This window comes from Anopheles ziemanni, chromosome 2, assembly GCF_943734765.1.
Source record: "Anopheles ziemanni chromosome 2, idAnoZiCoDA_A2_x.2, whole genome shotgun sequence".
Lineage (NCBI taxonomy): Eukaryota > Metazoa > Arthropoda > Insecta > Diptera > Culicidae > Anopheles > Anopheles ziemanni.
In genome coordinates, this window is record NC_080705.1 from 4,023,425 (window position 1) to 4,048,220 (window position 24,796).

Consider the following 24,796-nt stretch of genomic DNA (forward strand, 5'->3'; position numbering starts at 1 on the left):
AAATTCGCTTCGAAATGTCGCCCGACGGTTGCACCCACACAGGCACACTATCTTTAGCATCACTTCTAGACGACGAATGATCGACGTTGTCGTTGTCGTTGACGCAAAAGGCGACGAATAAGGGTTGAGGCTGCGACGATGACGACGATGATGCTGATGCTGCAGATGATGCCGATGATAATGTCAGCAAACGTCCGTTTTTTTCTATCCTCCCCCGTTGCTGCTTAGCCTCCCCGCTCCCGTTTGGTTTCACTCCGCCAGCTCGGGCTCGAGAGTGCGCTTCATCGTCGGCAGCCAAATGCTCGTCGCAGCAGAAGGTTCGTCCTCGGGAAAACCGCCCGCCAGTGGGACCATTATGTGTGTGTCCGCCTCGATTGGATTGACGGACGGAACGAACCCCGACGGGTTGCGGGTGATCGGCCGAGCTTCGTTTCCGCTCTTCGGTGTTTGATTAACGAGATCACATGTTCGATGTCTCGGTGGAATTGCTAGCCGCTTTTGGTGTTCCTCCGACCTGCCCGATTTGTTATTCACAGAACGCTCGTTACCGGGGGGCGTTTAGTCCACCCGACCGGGAAAGGCGTGGGAGAAGCCGTTTTCCAGCCGTCGGTCGTTGCCGAGTGGTGATGAGGCTGTAGATGAGTTGTTTAACTTTTATTTAGGTTTTCCCCCGAAGGTTTGTGACGGAGGAGCCTTGAGTGAAGTGGCTGGCAACATAAAATAGGAAGCCAGAAAATATGTGTACGTTTGAACGGAGAAAGAACTACCCGAGGAGGAAAATTGACTCGACTAAAACTGTAATTCTACGAGGAATTACCAATGTCTATATGTTCTCGACCGATTTCTCCAATCATAACCTACTACAAAGGCAAACAAAAACAAGCGTTTTTCGATCACTTTTCACGCTGTTCACCGAGAAAACTTGTGCACGATTTATCGTTATTTAAAGAGCTAACTTTCCTGCGGCCGTTTATCTACTCCCGCGGCCCCACAATTGCTCCACTGGTGCGTGGCATCAATCAAATTGACCTGATACGTGCCAGCTTTGCTCACAGCGAAAGCGCCCGGTTGTCGATTGGTTGAAAGTTTGATAAATCCGACAATCCGTAAACGGAGCAAGCTCCAAGAAGATCGGCAACCGGAATGGGAAAAGGCACTCCCACCGCCTTTGCCGTAAGCAAACGCGTCGGAAAACAGCAGCGGAACCGACCTTACACAAAACGTCAAATACGCTCCGCTACGCTTTGGGACGTTCCGTATCCGTTCGGTTTGGTTTTGTGTTTTTGTTTTGCTTTGTTATTCCTCTCGTTTACCTTTATTCGTACGGATTCTTCATCCGAGCGAGAGGAGGAGGAGGAAAAAAAGAACTGAGCCACATCTGCACGTGACTGCTATTGAAATTGATAACGGTTCCAGGGTTCACTCACGGAGTTTATGAGCCACAACGAGCGGAAAATATCGCCCGGGAAGGCTTCTCCAGGAGGATGATAGATCTGGCTGAAGCTGGGGTGAAGTTTGAGAAGGTAGGACAATTTATTGCACCTCCTTGTGTTCTGTACCAGAAAGGGAAAATGAAATGATGATTGAAAGTACGAAATATCACCGTTAATGTTTTAATATTTTACTGACTGATACAACGCCGTGAATGTACAAAGGGTACCAAAAGTTAGAATTTGACATTAAAAAGCATGTAGAAAAGTATGCTTTCCCTCAAGCTGCTTAACGAACCTGAGCTGTTTTTATTCATCCCATTTTTACTGTGGATGTGAGTTAAAAATACACTTCCAACCCTTTGAGCACCATGTTTCGGCGAAATTAACCAAAATAGATTCCTACTTCGACACTGTTTGTACGTTGGAAGTTGATCTAGTAAAATATTTCCAGTTTGTTTTACTTCCACGTATGCTAAACAAACGCCCACGTTCACGCAGTTCCGATGATTTTACGTTTGCTCTTTCCTTTTAAACCTTGTACCGTATGTAATTGTCTTATTTTATGGTGCATGTTTCCTTCCCTTTCGTGCGCTTTAAAATAATATAACATTATTTTTTATGGCCCCCCCCACCCCCCGGTCGGTGTGCACGAACAAATGCATTCACTCATCTCCACCCACCAACGAACAACCCGGTTCGGTTTCGGTGGATTAGTTAACGGTGCGATTCGTCGAGTGAAAACCACCAGGCGGCTCCATCGAAAAGATGAAAACCACCGGGCGCCTCCATCCGACCGCGTGAAGCATGTAAACACTTTTGTGAAACAAATATGTGAAGCGACAGCGACGACTGCTAACAGTTGTTTGAGTCTTGCTATGAGTTTGTCGGTTTTGAAGGTGGTTTTCCACAAGGCTAACTCATTCTCGCACGTGAGGTTCTGGGCCATTATTTAAGCGTTGGTGGTTAATTTATGGTCCAACGTAGCCATTGCTCACCTGTTTGTAAGCGGACCGGCACAAAAGGTGGAAGATCTAATCAAAGATTCCCGGCTCGGATAACGTCCCGGTAGCGCCCGGTGGATGGATGTATTGAACTATGGAATTGTTAATTACTTCCACCCACTTGCCACGGTACTCACGGTCGGAAGTGAGGCCTCTGGATCCGATATCGAAGCCGTCCAGCGCGAAAATAGTATTTCGCTGTTACCTTTCAATTATGCTTCGAACGGCGAGGTCGACGTAAAATTTATGGTGCAGACTTTCGTACTTGGCACGGTTTTGTTGAGCATTCAATTAGCTTAATGTATTTCGTGTGCTGTATGGAAATGTTCTCCGCCCGCTCTCTCTCGTAGGCAGCATAAATCAATAGCTATGAAACCGAACCTCCTCGCATACCATGTGGCGTCGAGTGGTGGGCGGTGTGAGTGTGTGTGGGGGGGTGGTGAATGGCACTTTACATGAAACCCCAATTGCTGGAACGAAGGGCCAGGAGGGGGTGGCGGGGCGAGCCCGGAAGCGAGTGGCAAAAAATAATAACCGTTGAAAGGTCAGCACTGTCAACAGTGCTTTTCGGTTCGCTCGTTTCTTGCGGTCGGCTGAGAATTCATCACACGTTCTCGTGGCGGGTGCCAAAATGTTTGCCCGGCACGAAGGGGCTCGCGTACACACTAAAAATACGTGACCTCTGCCGGTCGTCGCTCACCGGGAATGGTACGGGGCCGTTTTCGAGCGGGAAGTGCTGGAAAACTGGGCCCGTCCGTTGGTGCCGTACGAACGGGGATTTTTCGTACGGAAACTCTTGCCTGAAGCATTTTGTTTTGTCGGACTTGTATAAAGGATTATCTGGAGCTTTGAAGCTGCCTACCAGTTTGTCAGTGCCAGACGCAAGCAAAAGGTACATATTCTGTGGCAATGCAAACGGAAAAGGGACAATTTAGGACCATGCTAATGACGGTCCAGCTCCCTCTGTGACAGTCGGGATGGGATGCTTTGGTTTTGACGTTTAAAATAATGCAATGAATTCGAAGCATTTTGGGACGTTTAATAATGGGTCGGATTAAGTGCGACCGGTTTGGGGAAAGAACCTTTTCCCACGAGGAAAAAGAATTTATCACTGTCGCTCAAATCCGGGGGTTGGAAAATGACAAATGGAACGTGCAAAACCATGGGCAAATGGATAGGAAAATTCCCCGTTGATGTTTCATTCGAGTACTTCAGCAAATCTTTGTCTCTTTTCACCTGAAACGGCTTCCGTCATTATAACCCCGGGCACGTATCGGTTTGCAGAATAAAAGGGTTTCGAGAAAAAGATACCACACAGAAACCACCCTATTACTGCAACCAATGCACTTTTCCGAGCGCACCCAGAACGATCAATTGGGTCAAGTGTAAGCGGATAGCTCGAGCGGAGTCTCATTGCGCTCCATTTCCGCCCTAATGAAGCTCGTTCCCATTTATGATATCCGTTCCTACATACCATTTTCATCGTGTTTTTTTCCCCCCCTGTCGTTTCGTTTGTTTGCCCAGCAAAACGTCCCATTGCGAATCAAAGCTCAAAGCGAGAAAGCAATTAGATGCTTCACTTCTAACGGACGAATGGATGTGAATGGGCGATGGGAAAGGAAGTGTCCCACTTCTACCGAGTTGGTTTTTGCCTGGCAGATTTATTTCAGAATCCTTCATCGACCCAGTAGAATTAAATGGAACCGGTGGAAATGGATCTCACAGATGCTGCCAGATGGAACCGGGGAGAAGTGTATAAATGAATATTTAAAAGCTCGATAAAAGGTAGGAAGATGTTTACATTTAATATCGCCTTTTTTATCTTGCGTCGGAATATTTTATATTCCTTTATTTGCACACAAGTGTGTATTTGAATGTATAAACAGAACTGAGAAAATCGTATCGTGTACACAGATCGAATATGGTATCAGCCAAATGTTGGCTTCCATAACACCTTTGCATAATTTTTGTAACAGAAAAAGTTGCCCGATAGCGTGTGATTTGTTACTGTATGCGATGGTTCCCGTTTGACGCAAACAAAGAACTAAACATTTGTCCAAAAAGCGTCACGCTAGTGGACGAAACTAACTTTCCTTTTCCACTTGACCGCATTCAAATGGAACAAGACTATGCTAAACTACCATTCCAGTCGAGATTCCATTCTTTCTCCCCGGCCTTGGGGTTGACTGACTTCTTATCAGTTTGTTTGTTCCGCCGGTGGAAAAGTTTTTTCTTCCCAAAAAAATGTCCTACCCCGGCGCCACTGGGACCATCCCACCATGAGAATTTATGGCTAACAAGATTGTAATCAAGACAAGAGCATTCCCGGTTCGTGTCCGAAGGCGCTTGCGAAGTAAGTAGTTTGTAAGATAAATAGAGATTAGAACAAAGGTTTGCCCACTTTCACGCGGTAACATGTGTCGAAACAATCAGTGGGGTTCGATTGCTTCACCGTAGGATAAGTTGGGCTTTCCTTATGTTTATTGATGAGACAATCAAACATTCAAATCATGCTAGAAAAATTTAATCAAAGAGACGTGAGCAATTCGTATCAAAACCCGGTTTTTCCCTTTATTAAAATTCTGTTGCAAATTGAAAAGAAACACAAAGTTAATTTCAACTTCGTTCGCACGCAGTTTCGGTCGTAAAAAGTTCAGCCAATTAAAATTACTTATCCCCCCGAATGTGCCGTTAATGGAATGTTTAACCTGTCAGTCGCTTTTCCGTGACACTCACTTATTTCCTCCACCCACAAAACGGGGGAGGGGTGGTTGGCGGATAAATTCATAAATGTAACACCTTTTGACAGATGCCAACTGCTTCCATCACCTCGTCGCAACTCATCGCCCACACACACACACACACTTCCGGCGCGATGATAAATTTGCACTGCCACTGGTAAATAGGTTAATGAGTTCGCTATTAGGAAGGCGACAGGCGACGGCACGGAATAATACGTTCATTAGAATAATCCATTCGAAGATCGATTTCGTGGAAAACGTGGCTCCATAAATCATACTACTTCAATCAACAGCCCGTCTCACTCCTCCGCTGGACACGTGTCATCTCCACGACGGAGCCCCTAGCATCGGTGCGGTTATCGGGATGAATATTTTACCATAGAAAATTCTACCTCATACATATGTCCATTTCCCAAATGATGGACGCTTGCTCTGCCCCGTAACTCCGTGTCCCTTAATCTTCCATTCCCCAAGGGGAGAACTCACATATTACCATGTCATCCCGCTGGCATTCACCGAACTGCTGCGGGGATGTTATTTGCTAGCGCTTACATTGAAATCCTCCAGCTATTGCTAGCTTTCCCTTGCGAGCCCTCGGGTGGTGATCGATATTTGTAGTTGGCTTTTCCGGGTACGTGATTGGATGTACTCTTCCGCAGCACGGACGGAGGGTCAACAAAAATAGGAGAAAAGATCTACTGAATAGCACCTGAGTAGATTAAATAAACATTCGGTTATTCATCGGACAAATAGTCGATACGAGTTCGAGGGAGTGATATAAAAGGGGTGCCGGTAGTTTCATTTTAATTCCGAGAAGCGCTTACTTCTCTTTCACATTCGATAATCCTTACTGAGAGGATTGCATTTTGAATGCGTTAATGATTTTTTCATTCAGTTCTTAATCGTTTTACCCCATTTTGTAAAGCTGTACAAGTTTTCAAGTGATTGAATAAACTTATTTTATCTTGAACGCAATTTCCCAACGTCAAAAACGAATCTCTGAATAGGAGTTTTGAAAGTTCTTAAAATTCTTGAGTTGTTGTAAATGGAAAACGTCCATCATCAACCTCATTAAACCCTCACCCAATGGCAATGGCCAACGCATAGTTTACCGGAATCCAAAATCGTACAAATAAATACCATTCCACCCCCCCCACCGACCGAGCGACGGACCGAAATTTATTTCCATTTTACGGCCCTTAATGACATTGCAAACCGATTATAATGTCACTCGAGCAGTAAACCAGTTGGGAAAGCATTAACACACTACCACGCGCGGGAAATACTCCCCCCTCCTCCTCCGTGCCATACGTTCGTTTCGCTTCTTACAAAGCTTTTAATGCGTTTTTCACGGAATGAATTTGTCCCTTTCCAAGACACTTTTCCATCATTCCACCAATGTGAAGCCGTTTTCCCGTTGGTGGATGCTCGAGTCGAGTTGGGAAACAATAATTTCCCGTTAATCGAGTGTCTTTGTGGTTGGGGGGAGACTTTGAAAAGGTTGACCAGTAGACGCCGAGCAACGTACAGGACTTTTCCCTCAGAAAGATTGCTGTAGGCTAAAAGTAATAGAAAATAATTTCAACAAACCTACTCCAACAAGAAAAAGTCGGCTACTCGCACGTGTAACTCCGTTTCGGGGTTTCAGTTTTCCGAAACGTTGAAAGTTTTTCACGGTTCGTTTAGTCTCCGGTTGGAAAAGGGCAGCACGTTGCTAGGGTTCCGCACCATCGCCTCCTTTTGTTCTACCGTACTAGTATGGGTTCAGGTAAAACTTCGCCTGGTTACTTAGTTTGTAGTTCACAGCGAAACGGAACATTGTTTCCGTTGGGTGGGTGTTTTTCCATCAACTGTGACAACAACGTCAGGCTCGAAGGAAAAATAACACACAGCCCGGAAAGAAAGGCGAACAACATCTGCGCTGCCTTGTGGAATACTCAAATTACTTGCTTGCTTTCGCCAACGGGAAAGGAAATGTCACAGTCTCGATCGATTTTTCTTTTATCACCACACGGCATGCTTCGACTGAGAGTTTTTTCTGTTTTTATTCAGTATTTGCTTTAGTACGCAAAATTTTTCATTTCCTCAAAAAGACATTTCACTCGCAACGAAGAAGAAAACTGCAAAAAAGAAGATAACGATAAAACTGCACACCGGAAAAACGGTCGAAAAACCTGGGGAGGATCACATTCACTTTCGTCCGAGGGGTGGCGTTTTTCCGAGCGCTTTCCCGCCGAGCCACATGGATTACTCAGCGGGAGTGACACTCTTGAATTTTGATTGCACTTCTTTCGGCGGAAGTTTTCCCTTTTTCCGCCTCCCCCTCTGTTTTCCACCGTTCATCGACTCCGAGTGGCGCCCTCAAAATCACACACTCACACACACACGCAATGGAAATAGGTGCGAAAATAGGCCCCAGAAAGATAGAAGGTTCGTCGTGGCGCGAGTCACGGTAAAGTTGTAGGACAGCTTCGGTGCAAACTTTCCCAACTTTCCGCCGGGGTTTCCACCGACGTCGGCGGGGTAGCTCGGGTCTAAAATTAACCAACCAAACAGGGGCGACGCGCGCCAAGCCAGGTCCTTGAGGGTTGTCGTGCGTTTTCCCTTCGCGTACTGATAAGCGGGTCCGATTACGTAATATTATTTTTAATTCTATTCTGCTTTCGCAAGGGATTTGTGGGATGGAAAACCCGCAGCGGAAAACAACGATCGTAAACAAATCGATGCACGGGAAACTATAATTACACACAAGTACACGGGCAACTGGGGGGGAAGTGACCCCGGTGTGAGGTGTCGGTGGAATAAATTGTTGCCTCAAGGCGCTTCCAGACGCAGGCCGCACAACTTCTTCACGCGCCGCTTTTCCAATCCACACAACTTGACGTGGCAAACCAACGCCAAACAACGCCAAAACGGCTCGAGGCTCCCCGTTGGTAAGGGATTGGAATCCTTTTCGAAAAGCACCAACACTTGAGCTAGCACACACGCACACACACAAACACACACGTGACGCGGTTCACCAGACACCCACACCACGATGGATCCGAGGAGCGACCACTTCACTGCACCCTCTGATAACGCACACGCCCCCCTCCCGATGGGGTCGGGAAACTCGACCCTCCCCCCTCCCCACCGTCTTGACAGACAGGCCCACGGGGGATTGACTGATTGGTTGGCGTTTTGCACCGACTAACGCCGAGATTTCGCGACGGACGCAACACAAACCTTTCGGTACCTCCACCCACTGTGTTTTTCCGAGGGCACGAGGAGGGGGCCTCCGCTCTGTGTGTCTGTGGCGCAGCCTGGCTGGGGTTCGCGCGGACAACAGGCCACAAGCGGACACGTCCTAGGCTGTCAATCTTCACTCACCGACTGGAGGCCAAGCCTGGAACGAACGCGCGCTGAACTCGCTCGCTTTTGGGAAGCTCCGGTTCGGGCGCTCGTGTCGTGCCCGATTTTCCCCTTTTTTCCGGACAAATTTCCCACGCTGAGTGCCAACGCACGGAGCGACTTACTCGCAGGGAAATGGAGCACCGTGCTGCTGAGAAAACTCCTCCCGGGAAAGTGGACACATGGCCGAAAGGTCTCCCACGAATCTTCTCTCCAACTTGCCTTAAGCACGCTGGATCCTGCTGTTTGATAAATGACTCAATTTCGTTGCCATTGGAAAATGTTCTAACGAAAAGTATGTTGTTCCGAAAGTAAAACATAACGGTAATTTTATTTAGTTTTCATCATTCTCTTCAAATTTTTAATTCACAGTTTTTTGACGCAATGCTTTTAACTCAATTTTATTCGTTTCTTTGAGAATATTTAAAGAAAACATTTGTGGAAATTTCTTTATGTTTGGATGATTTAAATTTGCGTTACATTGAGTTTTCCCGAATAATTTGATACTTTTCTATGAAACTCTGTAAAAAGCAGTAAACAGGAATAAACCTTCTCATAACAAATTCCCTCAATGCTAACATTATTCTAGAAACAAATGAAGACATTAATGTTTTTTAATATATGAAGACAAAATTTTTTCTAGAAACAAACAAAAAAATTTCACTACTTTATAGTTGTTTCTTTCTCCTAAAAACTATGTCTCCTTATATATGTATAAGTTTTCATTAGATAATTGTGATTTCAATCACCCTCCAGGGGGATCGATTCATTTCACTTGATTTTGTATACAAACAACTTTCACTGCTCTCCGTTTGTGCTGGTTCCTCATTATTCACGAATGATTTATGTTGGTAATTTGCCTCTAATTTTCTCTCTTGGCGAGCGAAATCGATTCCTTCTCTGTTTTACTCTCGTCATGTGAGGAGCTGTTTTTCATGTTTTTCCAAGTTCTGTATGAGAATTTCCACTCCGCCACGACGTTTAGGTTGTACGAAAAGTTCTTTGCTAGCGTGGAGCCAAACATTTTCGGATATTTTTTAAACGCATTTTGATATCAATACGCAAGGAGTTCATGTTCAATGTGAAAAATAAGTGTTTACTCGCATCTGTATTTGTTTTTAGACAATTTCGTTGTTGAACTTCAATTCGAATACTTCCTGGGCTTGGGTTGAGCCATTGTAACAATTGCTAGTGCTATGGATTTCCTAATTTGTTACATTCACTCTGTCTTTCTGTTAAATATCTTCCCCGCATAACGAGACAGGGGAGTCTAATATGTGAATAGCAAATTTGCTCTAGCTAAATATTGGTGATTATATGCTGCATTGTCGCTGTTTGTTTTTTGATTCTTTCAACAATTGATTGTAAAGTTTTTGTAACTGGGCGGGACGATCGTATCGCTACGGTGTACATATGGTTTTTGCTAGCTGTGTGTTTTCTCTATATCGTTGTCTACTTTCATATTTTAACTGGAATAGATGTACTAGATGTAGCTCTGGCACTTTCATTAAATTAAAAATAGTAGCTCTAGCCATCTGAAGTCATTTACTTAATTTACTACTACCTAACATTCGCTTCATTGAATTTATTTATTTCTACGACAAGAAGATATTAGTTCGGTTGTGCCTAAATGGGAAAACTCTTTCTTCTGCACCTCGAATACGTTTTTATATATTTAAGTGATTGAACTTTTGTTAATAATTGAATTGTAACTCAAACAATTGTCGGCAAACAACGCTTTTGTTAACTCATGCTGTTTGATAACCGCTTTTCATTTAGGTTACTTCATGTCTATTCTTCCACTTCTATATAACGCGAGTGCACTAATATTTTCTAGTGCTTTTAATTGAATTTCCTGGCACACATGTCCTTTACATGTTGTCGCCATTCCTAGAGACTTCTATCACATGCAAAGAAAATTTGCCTGAGTTTTCCTCCTACCTGTTAAGGTTTATCATAGCAGAAGCTTTTAAGGTACCTATTCAACGGGTTTATGAAGAATTGAATTATTTGCTTCTTCTTAAATAAAGTTCCCTTCTTAAAGACCAACGATGGCTTCATTGTGTCCACGCAGAAGCTTCCCAAAACGAGCAAAGCAAATGGGAAAGGCTCCTTCGTTTGAAGCATGCAACAGTAAACATCCGGTTTCTCTCTGACCACTTACTTCAATTCCTCCACCTCCTTCTCCTGTCCGCCCTCCTTCGCAACAGTGGGCGCCAACCCATCGAAGCCATTCTTGAGGAAAATCTCCTCAATGTTCTGTATCGAGCGTGCGTTCCGCTTCGGGCTGAGGACGCGCCGTTCATCCTCATCGAACTCGCTGTCCTCGGTTTCCGTATCGCCGAACTGTAGGCTATCGATGCTCTCCGCATCCCCGTCGGCCCCCGCCCCCAGCTGGTAGCAGCTCTCCGACAAGTGGTTGTACGTTTCCAGATCGATAAAGTACTGCTCGTTGTCCAGAATCGTCTGGCGCCATTCGGTGTTGTCGAACGGGTCCAGATTTCCGCCGTACTCCGCCGGCAGCAGGTCCTTCGAGACGTACTTGTGCAGTGAGCTGAGGGAACTCCCGTGCAGGTGTATCTGTGTAGGAGGGAAAGAGAGGACTTAATTGTCGCATACTTGCCCGATGGAAGTGGAATAATTATCAGACTCACCCGTCGACGAATCTTATCCTTAAGGAATGGTTTCAATACGGCCAAAATGGCATCGAAGTAGAACGGCTCGTGTAGGACGTGGAACGCTTTGAACCGCAGCGGAAATGCTTCCTGAACCACCTCGACCGTTTTCTTTGCCAGATGAGGCGACAGGTACCTGGGAAGCACGTAGGAAAACATTATTGATTAGTCCGCTTCTGCGTGGCGGTTGAGACTCACTCACCGGGCGTGAGCAAAACCAAGTCCAGCCATATCCAGCAATACCACCAACCCTCCGATTTGGGTCTCCGGACTCCGGACGGCGTCCTCCAGCGCTAACACATTGCTGCGAAACACGTAGTCAACAGGAATTTTGTATGGATCACATTTTTCTGGAGGAAGAAGAGCAAACGATCGATGGAAGATAACGGAAACGCTTATGGCATAGGGACCGGTTTGGTGAAACTCACCGACTCGAAACAAGTAAATCTGCCGCCCATGTTCATCCTTCTTGGGCAGCATCGTCTGTATTTGCATCTCGAGCATAAACTTCATCTCCGACGGTGGGGACACTTTGAATATCTCCGGGTACTCCTCCTTCATCTTGTAGTACTTTTGCATCTGGGAAAAGGGATGTAAATCAATTCAGATGCAAATCAGTGTCAGTGTCTCCGGGAAAACCGGGCAGTTGTCCAGCTGGGAACGTACCATTTTGAACGCTTTCTCGACGTCAAATTTTTTTGGCGCGTAAAAATCGCAACAGAAACGAATCGTCCCTCCGACACCCGAGCGCCCGCTGGTGGTTTTCGTTGTAGATGTTCAGCTGCTGGCGTAGCTGGCGGATTTTGGTGTACGTCAGCTCACCACCCGTTTCGCCCAGCTCCTTCTCGGCCTTCTCGCGATACTTGGGGTCTACCGGGGGGAGGGAGATAAAAAAGAGAATTAAAAAATGTTCACCGATCGTAACGGAATGCAATCTGGTAGAATTGAAAAGAAAACTCCATCGCTTTTCCATGGCTAACCTAGATTTTTGTTCATCTCGTACTCCAGCATCGCATTGTTGTCGAGCGTGGCGGTTTTTCCGAAGATTTTCCGCGGGCTGTTCAGCGGTGTGCTTTCGTTGCTGGACATTGTTTTCCCCTCCGCTTCCGGATCGGTCCGCGATGTAATCGGATATGCTAACTGGGACTACGAGTTTTCCCCGTTCACTTGTGGTTTCACTCCTTTCTTCCGCTTTTCACACGATCTGGTTTACGATGCAATTATCCTTGCCGTACAGATGTCATTTGGGTTGGTGGGAAATTTCCTGTGAAAAAGACACAAATTGTTACCATGGAATACAACGGAATATATTTGTCATATTTGTTCTTCAATATTTCGCAAACGATTCGTCGTTGCAAACATAGTGTAAGCACTAACAATCTTCTTTACTTTTCACAACCCAACGTGAACGCCAGAGCATACAAACATTATTCCGATGGTGGTTTGTGCGAACGATCTATTTTCTTTTCTTTGCGTTGGTACTTTTCTTCTTCCCGGAGGAAGCGCGGTTTGGAAATAAACACTGTTTGGTTCGGTTTGTTTATTTCTTTAACGCACCGATATTTCGCCGCTAATGTGCAATCGATGTGCTTCACTCCCATTCAATCAGCCGCGATATACGTCGATCGACTTTTTTGCTGTTCGTTCGTGTCTTTTCCTTATCTTCCTTGCTTGTGTTAACGTTTCTTGCTCGAGGCGGGAAGATTATATCGCCGCCTTTAAGGGGAAAATATTAATGACTCTAAGTCTCATCACCTATCCTACGGATCAGCGGGTACGATCATCGAGTCACTCGCAGGCCGAATGATGGACGGAGGCCGTTTAATTGAATCATAAATTAAGAAGAGGGTGACTCACAGCGAGAGAGGGAAAAACCGGGGAGGGAAGAAAAATAACTGTCATACAGAGGATGGTTAACGAACTCGCCAACAGGGGTTCGTGGCGAAACAAAACGGGCTGATCGTGTCTGGTTGCGGAATCGAGACGGAAAGGGGTGGATGGTTGAGGACGCCGGAACGATTATTTTTAGCAAAAACAATTCTCTTCGACTCTTGCGCCACCACAAGGAAAACCGACGTTCTGAAACGAATTCACCAGTACAATGCTCGACATTCAAATTGTCCTCGTAGACAATGCATTTTTGGGGTGTGAAGTGTGTGTGTGCATAATCTCGGGTAATGAAAGATGTTTGTCACATCGTTAGAAGACGATATGAATTCCTTCGTTCATAGCAGGGAGGATCGTTTTAACCTCTGGCTTGCACTGCGAGAGTTATGAGGGTGATGCGGAAAATAAACAAAACGGAAACACTTGTTTCCACTTGCACAGCTGACACAGAAACATATTTTTTCCTGTGTTCGTATCAATAAACATATTTTTAAATCTGTCCTTGTCAATCCTTCTCTCTTGTTATGAAACATTGTGTTATGTGAAGCTTTCCCTTAACATACGAGACAGTGAATAAAAATAGTTCAACGTCCGACGTCGTTTACGGTAAATTTTGTTACTCTTTGAGTGTTTCTTCTTTATCTTCTGACACCATCATAAATTGTTGCAGTGCAAAAGTTAGCGCCATGATTATATTTTTCGACCCTTGCTGTGAGAAATACTTTTAATTTGCCGTTAATGAAGTGTAATAAAGTGTTGGTGGGTATGTTATATTTTTTTATTTCATTTAGCACTCTTTCAACCGAAAAATATATTGAAAAGTGAATGTATTTAAAACCTTTACGAGTTGATTTATATTAATATACCAGAGTAGGAGACTTTATGTCTTTCTACTAGAAAAATGCTGTTTATTTTGTGTACAAGCCAAAACTAAAGCTTTATAGATGCTGGAGGTTTGACAAATGAGAAGCTTTAACATGAGTGGAAAATAAGAGATACCGAGTATCATCTTAGAATAAAACATTGAAGAAACAATTTTGGTTGTTTTTTTCTTAAAATACTGCACCATCTATTCTGACATAATTTAAAAACTCCATAAAACATCGTATAATACCTGGACAACGGCTTTTCTTTCTAATCTCTTTTAATCCTACACAGTGTCCACTCTCTATCGACACGATGCCTGTGTGCATCTGGCGTGATAAATCCCCTTTTCATGCATTCCACCAGTCTTCGGTTGATTGATGCGCGTAAAAGTGGCATTTATCCACTGAATTTGTTCACTGAAACTGCCAATGAATGTTCCGAAACGATTGTCCTCGTCCAGCATTCCGCTCGAGCATCGCCTCACGTACAAGAGGCTCTAATGAATGGCCATCCGATGCAGATCCAGCACACACGGTGCACGCTATTTGCAATTCAAATTTTCAAATCATCGTCCCCCCTCCCGCCGGCGGGATTCACCGTCCTTCCTGTTGCACTCGATTCCCATCGAATGTCGATCGGCACGGCTTAAACCACAATCGACCTCGAGCGTAATTGGAAACGGTCACGCAAAGGCCTCAAGGTTAACACATCTGAACCAGGAGGACCCTCGAGGGGCGAAGAAAAGCTTTGGAAAACATGGAACCCCCCTCCTTCAGTCACGAAGAAGACAATGTGGCGCCAAAAAACAGTTGAAATTGGCCATCACGGCATGCATGCACCGAGTGTGTTGGTGTGTGAAATTCCGATTTGCGTCACTGTTTTCCCAACGTGCTATCGAACGTCCCGACATCGAGCCTTTCCTCCGACGGATTGGATGGATGCAGCACGCGGCCAAGTGGCTGAGCTACCATTGCAACGAGAACGAGACAGATGGTAAGAGGGAGAAAAACAGTCTGTTCTAAAGCGCACACTCTGATGAAAACGCGTACTCGCATGACGTCGCGTGAGGATGTCCTGAACGAAAAAGATGCAACTTATCCTCGTTTTCCCTCCAGTTTATCATTTCCCAGAACGAACGGGAACAGATGCTTTCCAAAGGATGCAACATGATTCTTTTCATTGAGTGCCAAATCTGAGAGCTCTTGTTTGTCACACTTGCCCTTCCCTAAACCCGATTTGAAGGTGGTTTTGCGACGTGAGCCGAGGAGAATATCTGCAGGTGTGAAAAGAAATCTTGTCTCGGCGTTAATGGCGCCCCTGGATTTGTGTTGAAAAATCAAACACACCTTTTCCGGGACGGGAACACGTTTTTTTCAGGTGGTACTCATTCCATGGCCACTGACTTACCAGGGTGTGTGTTGAGAATTTCGATTGACGAAGGAAAATTTATTGAAATATCACATCCGATGGTTCGTGGAAAAGTGTTTAGTGACGACCTTTCTTACGGATTGCGAGGCGAAACTACACAGACACTCCACTTTAGCAGATAAATGGTTGGAATATATATTCTACACTAGTCCTCAAACAGTTGGCTAACAACTACGGCAAACCCCAATTTCACGAACTATCGGTGAGACACTCCTCATTCACCGACAATTAATCTCGATTGTCCCGTATTTCGCGACGCGTTTCGCGAGGGATAGAATTTTCCGCGAGCACTTTTCAATTCCGACTGACGCGGCTTTCCCTGCTGAGTACGCCCGAAACGTGCCCACGGTCGGGAAAAACCGAAAAGAGCGAGGAAACCCGGTGGCGTTAGGGCGCGACCACGTTTGCATTCTCATGCCGCTCTCACACGATTACGTTTGCGGTGGTTTGTTTTTCGCTTCTCTCGCAAAGAAAAAATCTTCTCTGATTTCTGTGGAGAACAGATGTTTTCCCCCGGTAAAGGAAGCGTACGTGCCACGCGTTTCCACACGTTTTTGTGCTTTGAATGGGGTTGCGAAAGGGGGAAGCTAGCTGTCACTTGCTGTCAGTTGCTGTCATCAGCTCATACTGTGAGTCTTGTGTTGATGGTTCGTGTCTTGGATATCGGTACAGGATTGAATTGAATAAAAAACAATTGCTTGCATTTTCGAAATATTTTACATCAAATGTTCAACTGATCAACTTTGGTGCTAGCGCTTACTGAAGTTAGGGAAAGGTAGTAAAGTATTTCTTTAGGCTCCTTCTATCGCCGCCACCTCCAATTGTCCTGCAGCAGCTTCCAAGCACACGCTAACGTTTTCCAGTGCGGAGTTGAGCTCGCCAACAGAGTCATTTATGGCCACGGCAAGACACTGTTCGGTATCGGAGGCGATCTCGGACACCTCCTGGGACGTTTGTCTAACAAGTTCCGACGCATCTTTGACGATTTCCTCCGCAACGTTCACCGCCACTGGAGCCTGTAGAAAAAAGGGGACTCCTTTAAGCTACTTGAAACATTGCTTTCACCTCCTTTCACTTACGTTCTCAAGCGCACAGTTCATTTGATCTACGATCCAGTTGTTTTCCGACAGACATTTCGTTCCGATCGCAACAATTTCGTTCACCTTGCCGAGTGCCAGACTCATGAACTCCTCGATGTTCTGCTGGATCTGTCGCACGCGGCTCAACGTTTCCTTCGCGCACTGTCCCGCACTTTCGCCGGCCCCTGCCACGCTGTCCTTTATGGCCTGTCCGACCGCTTCAAAGCACGGTGAGGCCTTCCTCCCCAACTCACCCAACGGACCGTCGTATTTTGCAATTTCCTGCAGAACCTTCTCGTTATAGAGCGTCTCTAGCTCTTTGATGGCATCGAGGACCGAACGGACTTGGGCGCGCGTGTTTTGCCCCGCCAGAGTGACACTATCGATCGTTTCCTGCGCAACGCCTTTGAGCAGGTTGTTCAATTCGTTGAAGAATCGTTCATGCAATTCCGAAGATAGCGCGAGGGCTGTATCACTCGCTACCGGTGCAGCTTGAAGCTGTACGGAGTGTCAGAAGAATACGGGTCAAAGATTCACTGAACTACGAACACCTTACCCCAAAGTCTTACCTGACCGAAGCAAACGGCTAGTGCTGCTACCAATAGTAGTTTCATGATTTAAAACTCCATGAAATCGATCTTACACTTGGCTTTTATACCAAGTGTATAGTGTTTGTATTGGGCCGCAATGATTGTTCAGCAACTTGAAAGTTTGTTATCTGAACACAAACGATAAACAATTGATACCATGGACGACAAGACACTTATTAGCAGAGAGTGGGATTTTTAGTTTGGTTTCTTTTCTCTCCGATAAAAAACTTACCACAAATGGAATTGATTCTGTATGGTAGTAGTGAAAGTAGACACAAGTAAAATTTGAAATCGATTATAAACCAATTCGTTTGTAAAAGAAATTGTACAAGATAAAAGTCTTAGTCCCATTAGAGTTGCTTATTATTAATTTTTCAATTTTAAAACTTATCCTCTAGTTAAAGTACCAAATCTATATCCTATTCCTCTACTGCACATACTTTCGAAGTTTTCTTTTTGTCGCCTTCCTTGCTTTTTCCTTTCGTTTTGGATCCCTTGCCCTTCGGAACAATCGAGGCCGGAACGCTGGACTTGACGATCTCCCTCTGTCCTCCGTAGACAAGCAATCGATCGAACTCATTGGCTCGATTCATCACCTGAGCGTTGATTGTCGCATAGTCGAAGGTCTTTCCCCCGGTGCCACCGTACTCCTGGGGCAGAATGTCCGCCGGGATGTGCTCGTGCAGCGAGTCCCAGTTGGAGTAGTGGAAGTGGACACTCTCCTTGATGCGCTTGCTCAGCATCGGGTAGAGGATGGCGACGGCCGCATTCATAAACACCGACGAGTTGACCACGTGGAACTCGATGTTCTTCAGCGGCAGCAGGTCGGCCTTGGCCGACCCGACCCGGATGTTCTGCGGCGTCAGGAAGCGCAAGCCCTTCAGCGAGTAGCCGCTCATGTCGATCAGGCAGGTGACGCCCGTATCGAGCGTGTCGAGTTCGTTCAGCATTAGCTCGAACCAGATATCGTCCAGGTTCGCCAGATCGGTCACGGCCATCGTGGAGAAGTCGATCGCCCCCAGTCGCGTCACAAACACGCGCCTCCCGCGCCGATCGCGACGATCCAGTGCGAACTTGATGTTCCGGTTCAGCAGCTCGCCGTACGTGGCGATCGGTTTGTGGAAAAACCATTCCGGATTCGCTTCCTGAAACGCCCCGAAACGTAACAAAACGAAAAACAAAAACATATTCTAGCATCAGTAAAGATTAGGTATGGATGATAAACGGTAAAAAGATCTTACCTTTAGCTTAATCAGCTTCACGATCCGCCCGAACGATTCCTCCACGTTCCAATCGCTGCAGTAGAGAAACCGGCACAGGAACAGATCGTCACATCGCCGCTGGCAATCGTCGTAGTCTTAAGGGAAGGGGAGGGAAGTAGAAATCGAAAGCGAAACATCGCATCAGTATAAGAAGGTCCACAGCTGATATCGGAACTTCACGTCCCAGTTGGAAACCTGTTTGCCTATTTCGGGTCGAACGTCATTAGGTGCGTTATTACAGAATCATTTCGGATCTTGGATTTGGAGGTTTGGCTTGGTTCGACGAACTTGTCAAAATCCGATTGACCTGATACTGTTAAGGTGTGTTGTACCACTGCGCCACCATTTGAAATGTTTAGACGCTATGTGTTTAAAACACCGCTGCCAGCAATTAGCACTGAGAAGTGGCCAAGAAACATTAGGTCTGCGCTTGTGTAACTCCCAATCACCTATTTGATTCTTTTTGATCACCAAAAACCCATCTGATCTCAAGGTGATTAGAACACAACTCGTATTCATAACCTATTTTTTCGAATGCCATATTGGGACTCTAGCAGGTCTACGGAACAGTTTGTTTGTATTTCGCCTACTATACTCTACCGTCCCTTTCACTCGCCTGTACGTCAATCAGCCACTTCAACTATTGGCTCGAAAAGAAAAAATCAAAAATCCCCTCCTGAACCATAGGCCAGTGTCGTTCGGGCCATGACAGTGACCGCGGTATGCTTTAGAGCTACGTCGATGAGCATGGACACCACCACTCGACTCGTGATGGAGAAGGGCATGACTGATGGCTGATGGCCTACCAATTGAATGAGGAATGCCAAATAGAGATGGAGTTTTGCTTCGACGATTAAGTCATTAATTTGCAAAAGTTGACAGCTGACGCCGAAGAAGCGGCTAACTGATTAATCGAATGCGGGAAGGTGATTTAATAACTATACTGGACGTATTTGTATTGATACCACCGGAAGTGCAGGAAAATTAGTACCAGTTATAGGGGATCTAATTTATTCATTCGCTAATCGTGCCTTTGTTCACGACAAATGCATACCGGAGGTACTAAGGTAATCCGTCGCGTTTCGTTGCACTTCCAGTGGAGATGCATTCAAACATTTAAAGACAATTGAGTTTTGCTTGGCGTGCTGTAATGATATCGTTGTCATGTGCCTACTTCGATGCTTTGAGTAACTCACTTTCGCTTTCGAGCATTCACCGGAGACGCTACGAATTGCAGCATATTTGTCTACGTTTCTTCGAAAAGACTCAACATGCGAATGTGCGTCGCTAAGTCTGGGAAGGAAGTAGTATAATTATACATGGAAGAAGGTGTAAGGTGGAATAAGAGAGCATAGGACGGACATTGAAAGATAGAGGTTAAAAGGCAAAAGCATCCAATCAGTCACGCCTGTTGATCTTGTTCCAATCCATTTGATCGAAAAACCGAGCCGCTCTCCATTTCATTTGTATAATTATTTCGATAGGAAAGAAACCAACAGGTGACGGTATGCAGATGAGGTCTGCTCGATGGAAGTGGCCGTGGCTGTTGCGCTCAAGGTCGAGATACCGTGATCTTGGTATCCGAAACTGATGAATAAATCTCCCCACGTTCCACCTGCTGTTTACCGTTCGCTGATGAACCTCAACGAAGAATCAAGCAAAAACCGAAAACCATTCTTCCGTTATCGATAGGCTTCACTTTCAACTCCCCCCAAAGTGTCATGCTAACCTCGTTCGTGAGCATAAACATAAGCTTACCATCCAATAAGTTGTCGACTTACTTTGAATCATACTGCGCAGCTCGTTGATCTTCTTCGCACGTTCGGGTTGATCCGCGAAAAGGGTCACCGTCGGGAGGGCGTTGTTAGCATCATCCGGAAGGGCCTTCCCGTTGGGTGCACTCTTCGTTGCCGCTTTGATTTCCGGCATGGCTACGGTATGGCGTGTGGCGCTGTGGGCGAAGCGATAGGAAGTGGAACGATACTGGCATTCAAATTCGACGATTCAAATTCTCGGCACGCCGCCAAACCGCTCTGGGTCGCTTATAAGCGCCTGCACGTGGTGAACGTGAATATTCTGTTTTGTTTAACGCGGTTTGGACTAAGACATTGATCGAAGGTTTCGTTTATTTCGAAGGTTAATTACACCGGATGTTTGAATGATCGAACTTATTCGCTTGAAGCTTTACATTTGAATCTATTTATTTGGTTTATGGAAAAGAGTGTCTACATAACAGGTTATTCCAATCGGAAAGCTGTCGTAAAATAGTCTTCTAGTCTTCTTTATTACATTTAGCATGTAAACTGTCATAAAACAAGCCATTAACACTTTACTTCGACATCTTCATGCTTAGTGCACCCGAACTGCATCCAAGAACGGATCCAACTCATGTCTCTGGCATTTTAACACTTCTTAAGGGCACTCTATAAAGCGGCATCGACAAAGGTTCAATTGTGTCTTCTTTGCTTTGCAAAGGTTGTTAACATTGACCTGAACCCAACACACAGAACATGAATTCTGTCTCCTTTTTGATGAACTTTGCATGCCGGCATGCCGCCCAACTCCGGTGACCTTGCTGCAAGAGTTGGAAACTTGATTTTGGCTTCCAAAACGTGAGCTCTATTACACAAAACAAGCTCCCACTTCTATGACCATCGCGTGAATTGTGGTTAACCGAAAAATGAATACGATACAAATCTCCAAAAAAAACAGGTTAGCATTTCTTTGCTGTAAGCTTCAGCACTGAAAACAATCGTCCTATGTGAAAGTTGTACTACCCTTTGAGAATGGCGAACACGAAAACAACAGTGGTTTGCTCACCACCAAGGTCGGCAGGACAAGATTTTTTCAAACGCTGTATTCTCTTGCACTATAATTTGATTTACGTTCACCTACAGGCGGATAGAAGCATTCAAACCTCCATTTGGCAAATGTTTCAGACACTTAGCGCTAGCTTCCATTTTGTCTAAAAGGTTTCTTGTTGCTGTCACCACGCAGTGATAGAGCAAAGAGAGAAGTTCGTTATTCAACCTGAAAGTCCACGGTAATAAAAAGAAATAAGCACATGAGGCAGCCCGGTTCGTTTGTGTGCCTGTTTATGCGCACGCAGCTCGGAAACATGCTGCCCATGCGTAATAAGCTTATGGTGATGCGACGGTACACGAGAAACTTCAGACGACACAGTTTCGAAGAGTTCATTTCAACATTGGCTTGCTAATATGTCAGCTATTTTTGTATGTCTTCATATTCATTTGATTGTTTTCGTATTGCACTATTAAAAGATACACCATACCAGATGTACCATACACTCAAAAAATCACATTTTAAAGTTTTTTATAAATTGAACTATCAGTACGCTTTTCGTACACAACTGGTTAGGAAGTGAATCCAAACATCGGTCAACAATATTCCTACCGACATTACATAATGTGCCACTCATTAACGTATGTCCCGTCGTCAAAAACCGATCACCCTAAACGGTTCCCAAAAAACAACATCCGTGTGAAACCAAACCCTCCTCGGCGAAAAAGGATCGATTGTGGTATGCCACCGATGGGTTGGGAGGTTAGTCCTTCTTCGGCAACACTGGCACTCGTGCGCTTGAATACCGATTCTTTTTTTAAACACACATTTTTGTTATATCTTTCGCCACAGAAACAAAACAGGGCAGCAGTCCTCTCCACCAACCGTTTTCACTCCGATAAACCCGATAAGCAGGCACGAGGTCACTTGATACGCACGATGCGTTCGGGAGAGTGACTTCGATGCAACCGATCGCGACGAACTTTGCCTAAGGTTCACCACCATACCGTTTCAAAAGCACACACTTACCGCGGAACAGAAACACACAGAAACCCTTGATACACACGTGGCACACTTCTGCGTCGGCCGATGGACACAGTATGACTGTAGGCAGGCGACCCACCGCGGGATGGTTTTATTAGTCGAGCGTTTGCGTCCGACGGCACGAGCGGTGGATGCCAACAGCACGAGCGAGCTGAACCAGCTGACTTGCCACAAGTCTTTGAGGGCTCTTTGATGAGCTTGCATTAAATTAGCGCTGGGTGTTTGAGCCCACCAAGTTCTAGAAGAAGTTTATGGTGTGGGTTTTGTGTTACAATTGTTCCGGTTATATGTGCTGAGTTTGTGAACCATTGGGATTTTTTATGTTCCACATTCACGAGTTCAACGATCAACGAACGGCGGCAGACAGAGTGGAACGTTGCAAGCCTGTCGGCAAAGTCAACATTGAAATCAATTTTGATTTGCTCCAACATTTATCATTTTACGGAACTTTATAGAAATTTAGTGTAGCTGACGCAAAGCATTTAAGTCAGTAATAAATATAAATTGAGAATTAAACAACTGTTAAATGTTTTAGAAAATCATTGGTTCTACATGTTCTCCGTTGAAAAATTATTAGTTCGCCTAAAAGTATGCAACACTAAAGAACCGCTAACAAATCCAATTGGACTCTCAAGCGTCACTCTAGAAAGTATGCAATAGGCATGCACTATGAACCGGTTCGAGCGATTACAAAAAGATAAATTCAAACTTTTTTTCTTCGATTGTTTTAACGAAATTTCAAATCGCCATGCTCAAATCATAATTTATTCACTGATGTTTAATATTGAAAAATGTGTTTTTATTTAAAATCATTCACTGACAAGATATTACTATTGCGGAATACGTCGTTCGCTATTTTGCGCCATTTGCTGAGTAAATATCACGCACATTTTAGACCTACATTGCTAACTTATTACTACAGTTTTTAGCTACAGTCTATTACCCTGTTCTACTGTTATTTCCAGTACGAAATTTTGAATCCTGGCATTGACATTATTTGCTTCAATTGCGAGCAGTCTTTAAACCTAGTGAACCGGTTGCGTTTCCTGCCAGCTCAATCTTCCTCGTAGGGTTCAGATACATAACCCAGTTGCTGCAGTTCATCGACCACCTTTTCGTTCTTGCTGAGATGCTCCAACCAGTAGGTGTACGGATACTCCGGTTTAGTGCCACCGTACCGTACCGGAAGGGCTTCCGGGTCGATGAACTTATGCAGGGAGGCCCGGTCGGATCCGTGGAAGAACAATCGTTGACGCATCTTCTCCGTCAGCAGTGGTTTGAAGATCTGGAAGGCGGTATCGAACACCCAGCCCTGGTTAACGATGTGGATCTGGCTGGTGCGTAGCGGCATGCTGGTTGCGAGCAGTGACAACATCTTTTGCGCGACCGCTGGCGTCAGATTCCAAGCGTGGTTCAGCGTAAGACCCTCCAGATCCATAATGCCAACGCCACCGAGCACTTGTGACTGTGGTTCCAGCGAGCCAACCTCCAGCAGCAACATCGTCGCACGGAACAGGTCTACGATGGGGATTTTCGATGGACGCCATTTGCCAAACTTGAAGAATATCACTCGCCGGCCTTCCTGGTCCCGATATGGTGAGATGCTGATGATGTCGTCATCACCCAGCGAACGCAGCGCCATTGGGTTCACGTTCTCGTAGAATTCTGGACTGCTCTCGCGGAAGGCGTAGTAGCGGACCAACAGATTGTACGCGTTCGATACGTTCCAGAAACGTGCGCGTAGAAACTTAATGAGATAATCGTCATCCACGCGGTGTGGGAGGCAGTCACCTTTTTCTGCAAAATATAAAAGCAAACCGACAAAAAGATCGAGATTATCCATCTCCGTGGGGAATAAGAGTCTTCAACCCTCCTAACGTACCGTAAATCATATCACGCAGCTCCTCAATCATCAGACTGGTTCGGTCCGGATCTTCACCCTGCACGCGCGCCACCTCCGCAACCTTCGGCGGCAACTCCCGGTCCATGTACAGCTTGTGCATAACTCCCTCCGGTTCCGGCATCCTGCAAACGATCGTTGGTCCGGCCCACAAGCGACACGTTGGCTTTACCCACGGTTTGGGTACTAATTTACGTTTTCGGACCTGTGAATATAGGAGACTAAGTTAATTTAAGGCAAACATGCTCGCAAGCCACGTGTTGAAATGCATTCGGAGGAATTCCATTAATCCGTATCACATCACGACAATTCTAACCGGGAGCTACATCGAATGTTGATAGGATTTAATTAGTTAGGAACCGGACTGTTCACTCTTGGTCTTCTTCAAATGCTATGAAAAATTTGAGGAGCACGTTTGTCACTTGACCGACATTTGTATTTTATTTTACAACTCATTGGGACTAGAAACAATCTTCACTCGATTTGATTTCTCACGATGCTCACTCAACTCACCATCTTCCTCAAGCACCGTTTGGGTCGCGGTCTGGCAAACGACTGAACGCCAACGAAGATCAGCTCGAGCCGACGTTGTTTCCCGCCCGAAAAGTTATCGTACCGCCTTGCACCAGACTCGCGGCCAGTTTCGCGGTCAATGTCAACTGCACGCGTGTGGATGTGCATGCGAATCAGCTGGCAG

At 45.4% G+C, this 24,796-nt stretch overlaps 3 protein-coding genes across 3 annotated transcripts; all 3 read right to left on the reverse strand.

Annotated features, from left to right (window-relative positions):
* Window positions 1–10,725: 10,725 nt before the first annotated feature.
* On the reverse strand, window positions 10,726–12,329 carry LOC131287506 (retinaldehyde-binding protein 1-like). Its single transcript, XM_058316565.1, is given in 7 exon segments — window positions 10,726–11,145; window positions 11,220–11,376; window positions 11,443–11,590; window positions 11,669–11,819; window positions 11,907–11,939; window positions 11,941–12,110; window positions 12,221–12,329. Coding segments are annotated over 7 exon segments (1,188 nt in total).
* Window positions 12,330–16,213: 3,884 nt separating this feature from the next.
* On the reverse strand, window positions 16,214–17,115 carry LOC131283105 (uncharacterized). Its single transcript, XM_058312672.1, has 3 exons — window positions 17,071–17,115; window positions 16,502–16,999; window positions 16,214–16,438 (listed from the first exon to the last, which is right to left on the reverse strand). Exons 1-3 carry the CDS (start codon window positions 17,113–17,115, stop codon window positions 16,214–16,216), a joined length of 768 nt encoding a protein of 255 aa, XP_058168655.1.
* Window positions 17,116–17,510: 395 nt separating this feature from the next.
* LOC131283106 (clavesin-2-like) lies at window positions 17,511–24,223 on the reverse strand. Its single transcript, XM_058312673.1, has 5 exons — window positions 24,082–24,223; window positions 23,286–23,996; window positions 20,135–20,284; window positions 18,333–18,448; window positions 17,511–18,236 (listed from the first exon to the last, which is right to left on the reverse strand). The coding sequence occupies exons 1-5, from the start codon at window positions 24,221–24,223 to the stop codon at window positions 17,511–17,513; spliced, it is 1,845 nt and encodes a 614-aa protein (XP_058168656.1).
* Window positions 24,224–24,796: the final 573 nt, after the last annotated feature.